This window comes from Rhinopithecus bieti, unplaced genomic scaffold, assembly GCF_001698545.2.
Source record: "Rhinopithecus bieti isolate Rb0 unplaced genomic scaffold, ASM169854v2 scaffold_425, whole genome shotgun sequence".
Classification (NCBI taxonomy): Eukaryota; Metazoa; Chordata; class Mammalia; order Primates; family Cercopithecidae; genus Rhinopithecus; species Rhinopithecus bieti.
This window is the reverse complement of record NW_016803361.1, coordinates 3,822,506-3,828,897: the sequence shown is the minus strand read 5'-3', so window position 1 is coordinate 3,828,897 and position 6,392 is coordinate 3,822,506. Positions and strand designations below refer to the sequence as shown.

At 37.0% G+C, this 6,392-nt stretch overlaps 1 protein-coding gene across 3 annotated transcripts in view; it reads right to left on the bottom strand.

Moving 5' to 3' along the window:
* Positions 1–2,427: 2,427 nt before the first annotated feature.
* The window catches only part of CUTC (cutC copper transporter), a 22,768-nt gene continuing 18,803 nt past the window's right edge, over positions 2,428–6,392 (bottom strand). For 2 of the 3 annotated variants that reach the window (XM_017880700.1, XM_017880704.1), the window contains exons 8-9: positions 3,915–4,020; positions 2,432–2,938 (exon numbers count right to left, since the gene is read on the bottom strand). In XM_017880700.1, coding sequence (XP_017736189.1) covers positions 2,824–2,938; positions 3,915–4,020 — 221 coding nt within the window. In that variant the 3' untranslated portion in view covers positions 2,432–2,823. Of the gene's footprint in view, positions 2,939–3,914; positions 4,021–6,392 lie in introns of all 3 variants that reach the window. The other variant, XM_017880693.1, reaches the window with a different exon arrangement.

The window sequence follows — 6,392 nt, the reverse complement described above, 5'->3', positions numbered from 1 at the left end:
TGTTATGTACCCAGTAGTCATTCAGGAGCAGGTTGTTCAGTTTCCATGTAGTTGAGCGGTTTTGATTGAGTTTCTTAGTCCTGAGTTCTAGTTTGATTGCACTGTGGTCTGAGAGACAGTTTGTTATAATTTCTGTTCTTTTACATTTGCTAAGGAGTGCTTTACTTCCAATTATGTGGTCAATTTTGGAATAAGTGTGATGTGGTGCTGAGAAGAATGTATATTCTGTTGATTTGGGGTGGAGAGTTCTATAGATGTCTATTAGGTCCGCTTGGTGCAGAGATGAGTTCAATTCCTGGATATCTTTGTTAACTTTCTGTCTCGTTGATCTGTCTAATGTTGACAGTGGAGTGTTGAAGTCTTCCATTATTATTGTATGGGAGTCTAAGTCTCTTTGTAAGTCTCTAAGGACTTGCTTTATGAATTTGGGTGCTCCAACACAGAGCACTTTTATAACCAAATGTGGGGAGTGAGGGGTCTCCCCGACACCCACCAAGCAAGCAATCACTTCTGCAGCAGACACCAGCTCAGTGTACTCTAATTCAATCTCAACATTATCTTTAAGGATCCTTACACATGGTCCTCTATGAAAAGGATTGTCAACACTATGGAAGAGAACCCTGATAGAACATCATGAAAATCCGAAGGTATTACATTACTGACGATGTCACTATTGTTAACAGAAAAACCCTTGAAAGTCATCAAGCTCAAAACAAATTCCTGCTAGAGAAAACTGTCCAGATGTTGTGCATGACTTCACAAGATTTAACTTAAGTTTTGGGGGAGTCAAAAGTTGTATATAAGTTTTAGACTGTTTAAGGGGGTCAATACTCCTAATGCCTTCATTGTTTGGGGATTAGCTGTACTTGCCAGTGCTATGTTGTAATCTTAACTGGTATTTTTCCAAAGACAGAAGAATATATTTCCTCTCTAGGCTTCTTCCACATTTTCCTCTCTCCAGCCACTGTCCTCATTATACCAAAAAAGTCCAAAGATTAATATACATTTAATATAAATAATTATTTGTAAGGCAGGAAAAGATGTAAATACCATCCTATTTAAATATTTGGATTTCTTAAAACACCTGTATTATTTTTGTACTTCTGGATAATGTTCATATGATGTATTCCTTAATATGACACATTTTAAACAATATAAGTTCACATTAAATCCATTTTATATCACATTTTTACTGCTTTCGCTTTAACTATGACTATGCCTTTAACCATGACTTTCTCTCCTGTCAGTACCTTATCCTAGTTCAGTGTTTCTTGACCATTATGTCTAAGGAGATTTTTTGGTCACCCCTTTTCCCTAAACACTCCTCTCTCCTGAAATTTTAATACCATAGATACACTGTATATTTGTTATGGACTGTATGTACATCTGTGCTTTACACATAAAGAGGGGTTTGGATCATAATCCCCAAAGACACAATCCTGAATGCCATAATCCTAAATGTTGAAATCCTGAAAGATCAAAGTCCCTAAAATCTAGGCTGGGTATAGTGGTTCAAGCCTGTAATCCCAGCACTTTGGGAGGCTGAGCCAGGTCGATCATGAGGCCAGGAATTCCAGACCAACCTGGTCAACATGGCGAAACCCCATCTCTACTAAAAATATAAAAAATTAGTAGCGAGTGGTGGCGCACACCTGTAATCCCAGCTACTCAGGAGGCTGAGGTAGGAGAATCACTTGAATCCGGGAGGCAGAGGTTGCAGGGAGCCAAGATTGGGCCACTGCACTCCAACCTGGATGACAGAGTGAGACTCTGTCTCAAAAATAAATAAATAATAAATAAAGGCAAGACTCTTCATATAAACATTCATTAGTACACAATCTGTGCATGTTATTCAAAGGCTTCCTGACCAAGGGGAAGCTCTTTATGCTTCAGTTACACTCCTAAGATAGGAACAACAGCACTATTACCAGTGTGTTGTTTGTGTAAAACGACATTGTAACTATGAAAGTGACAGATAGAGGTACTGATGAACTTTACCATTTGGACCTGGTCATAGGAAAAATATTTCATCACTAGAATCTGTCTCTCCCATCTGTGACTTCAGCAGAAAGAAACTGCTGCTTTGATAACTTTCCTAACCTCACTCTAGTTTTTACTATAGGTCTTTGAAAATTGTCAGTTGGATCTTAGAGTTAAGCCATTTCTTTCTGTTTACAGAAGAAGTGACCTGTTGAATGTCAGGGTTCACGTCTGTCTTCGTAAGTCTAGGAACTTTGATATCCTGCTTCCCAAGTCTGGGAATTTTCACACTGCACCATTTTACTTTGTACCCTTAACATCTTGCCCAAAGCAGCATATCCAATCAGTACATAATAAAAAGAGAAAGTGAAGAAAAAAATGAGACAACATTTTTCCTTTCATACTTGTAGGCTACCAACTGTATTTAGTGCAAGAATAAGAGACTACACTATAAGAGTGGACATTTTATTTTACAAATGAAAAAGCAAAATACTGCTATGAATTGACTCTTAAGTCACACTCTGAATTCACACCATGCAGTTAAATTTTTCCAGTTTATCAATTAATTCCACTGAAAACAAGACTAAGCTTCTGTCTGTGGAAGAAGCATAGACCAGCTTTAACCATGATGACAATCGCTGGTAAGACTAAGCAAAGGAAGTGACTGTATCTCTGTTTCAAATTCTTTTTCTTCTTGGGCACGTTCTCCATGGCCATGTGAAACTTAAAACAAAGATTGCAACTGTCCTGGCCGGAGAAGGTGGTTAAAGCTGTGTCACAGAGAATTGCAGATTATACTTCTACCTTCATCCTGTGATATCCATGTCTCTCAGAGAGGTCTGGCTAAACCAGGATATTCTTTGCAATAGCATTCAAAGTCCTTACTTTGGTCACATCTGTTACCTTTAGGGAATATTCCGAGCAAGAAAGTGAGGCTCCCATGGCAACAGATGAATTTCTGTGACAGAAATAATAAAGGAACAGATAATTATATGTTATTACATGAGCCCTCCTACTGCCGCTTCATTTTATAGACTACTTCATGATACAAGGGTAAGTCAAGTATGCTGGACTACTATATTCCATAATTTTCATCAATTAATTACTTGAAATATCCAGCAGCTGAATCCACCAGACAGTATACTTGATTTTATATCAGGAATTGTTAAGTTCTAAGGCTCTTGTTTCTTCTTCTTCTTTTTTTTTTTAATTACAGGTGCGTATCACCACGCTCAGCTAATTTTTTTGTATTTTTAGTAGAGATGGGGTTTCGCCATGCTGGCCAGGCTGGTCTCGAACTCCTGACCTCAAGTGATCTGCCTGCCTTGGCCTCCCAAAGTGCTGAGATCACAGGCCTAAGCCACTTTGCCCAGCCATCTTACTTCTTTTACATTGTGTTTTTCCCAATTTATAAACAGAAACATTCAACTACTATTAAATTGTAAGAGTCCTCTTTAGTATTTAAAAAAACCCACATAATAGTCACAATTTCTTAATGGTAATATAATTTCAAAATAACTGAAAACAGAGAACAAATGTGAGGGAAGACTAAGCACTAAAAGTAGGAGGGAGAAAAATGACTATGACTCTTCCATCCTTATACCATAGTTATTAACTTTGCTACAGGAAATCCTAGGCGAGTGGGCACATGTGCATATCTGACTCATTTGAAGCTCAACTGTGGAATTTGTTTACTATTAACTGGTCAAAGTTCAGCAAGGCATAGGTGAACCTATGTTCAAAGAGCCTGTTTATTTAAGACAGGACATGAACCATTTTAGAAATGTTCTTCAACTACAAAAACAACTATAATACTTATGTAGTAGTCACAACATTCCATTGATTAATCATGCCCCCATCTAAAGTTTTTTTGTTTGGGAGAAAGTAAAAATTAATCTCATCCTTCTTATTTGAATCGTAGAATACATTCTTACCGAAACTTCATTCCTGAGTCTCTAGTAGACCGAGCAGAACAGTGGAATTCTGTAGCACCTGAACCCTCAAGGATCCTTTGTAGATTTCTGTCTGTTATACCACCTCCTGTTGGAAAGAATAAGTAACACATTAAGTAAAATAGAATTTTGCATAAAATTTAAGGAATTAAATTTCTCATTGATGCAAAAATTAGTCTCTCCCTACCAAGCTAGAATGAGATTAGAAAAGTGATAAAAGATACATAGGCTACAGACTCTGGGGAAGTATCATTGAGGTTATAGAACATGTATGATAGAATCTTATCTGTCCATTGGCTAATACAACAATGCTATCCCTGCTTGCCCCTCAATTAAAGCAAAATCAAATTAAAAAGAAAGGTAAGGATAGGTTTGAGGAAAAAAAATCTACAAAAGCACAACCTCAGAGATGTGCCTAAATGAGAACCTCTAAGGTTCTGTCTCTAGCCCTGGATGTAAAGACTACATTGACTTCATTGGAAACAGGAATAACGCAAAGTATTATACAGGTTATTAGTTACGATATCAGCTTTATACTTCATATCACAGAAGAATCTGATTCTACTTTATTAAAACTGTACCACCAGATGTTTTATGACACTTGTTTTGATGAACTATCTTTTAAATATTTATAAAGAATCACATTCTGAACTGATACCAGTATATCATAAATATGAAATTAGTTTATTCATCTTTATATCCTTATCTCCCTATAGGATGTACTCAATATTTTAAAACTATGTACTTTGTATCTCAAGCCATTAAAGATGTTGAAATAACCTATCTTTACACACTCTTTCAGACTCATTAACTTGTCTTTTTTTCCTTAGTGGTACAGTAATATCACTGAGGCTTAAGAAACAGAAAAAAGGCTAGGTGTAGTGGCTCACACCTGTAATCCCAACACTTTGGGAGGCCGAGGCAGGAGGATCACTTGAGTTCAAGAGTTTGAGACTAGCCTGGGCAACATGGTGAAACCCCGTCTCTACAAAACATACAAAATTAGCTGGACGTGGTGGTGGGTGCCTGTAGACCCTGCTATTCAAGAGGCCGAGGTAGGAGGATAGCTTGAACCTGGGAGGCGGAGGCTGCAGTAAGCTGAGACTGCACCACTGCACCATAGCCTGGGAGACACAGTGAGACCCTGTCTCAGAAAAAAAAGAAAGAAATAGAAAACATACAGGCTGAGTAGATTTAGACTGAAATCTTGGCTTTATCACTGTAGCTCTTCACAGCTACGTGATCTTAGACAAATTATTTAAATCCACTGACCTCAACTTTTTTGCCAATAAAAGAGGGATAATACTGCCTACCTCACAAGCTTATTGTAAGGATTAAGAGACAAATATATTATTTCCTTCTATTCCTTCTAACAAATAACAAAACATTTGGCTACTGAAACACATGTTGCTCAGTTATCAGCAACTTGAGTACATAAATAATACATCTTTCCAGACTCAAACTAACACAGCTCTATGGTTAAACAGGATCCCACAGAACTAGTTTAATATTCTTCTCTTTATAGATGAAGAAACCAGGGTCTAAATATGTTGTAGGCTTCATTATGAAAGTTCCTAGAGGGCAATTACCTCTTTATATTTCTCAATGATGAATACTTATTAGGCATTCAGAATGACTTACCTAGGAGTTTTGACTTGCTGGTACTTATTCACATGAAATTGTAATACATTTGTTTATAAGTCTATTCTGTGAGCTCCTCAAGTAGGATTACTTTATTTCTGTTTCCATATCTATCACACAATTAGCATATAATATATATGACTGTCATATAATTAACATTTGCCTGATAAGGTTTGTTAAAGAAATTAATCACAAATATTTTTGTATTTAACATCTTTTGACCTGAGTCAGCTTCTTGAGAAAGTGGTTTCTTATGTACCTTTGCATCCCAAGTAATGCCTTGCACATAGCCGATAACAATTGCATATTAAACAAAGGTACTCTTAATGTAAACAACTATCTAAGTATTAGTTGTCAAGACTATATATATTTAGTGCTAAATGGAAAAGCATCACACTCAGAAAATCTCTTTAACATTCCTTGATTAACCAAAAAGGACCACAATTTGACAGATAATATTTACTTTCTCTTTGCTCATGTTTCAACGACTTGTTACAGGTCAAAAGCCTTCCTAAATATTTGACAATACCCCTTATATGGCCTTTCTTTTTTTTTTTTTGACACAGGGTCTCACTCTGTTGCCCAGGCTGGAGCGCAGTGGTGCGATCATAGCTCACTGCAGCCTTGACCTCAGGGCTCAAGAAATCCTCCCACCTCAGCCTCTAGACTAGCTGGGATTTCAGGAGCACGCCACCATGCCCAACTAATTTTTTTACAATTTGGTAAAGATGGTGTCTCACTATATTGCCCAGGTTCACAGCCTCTTTTTAAAAGTTACTCTTTGTCTAGGTTAGTCTTTTTTTTTTTTTTTTTTTTTTT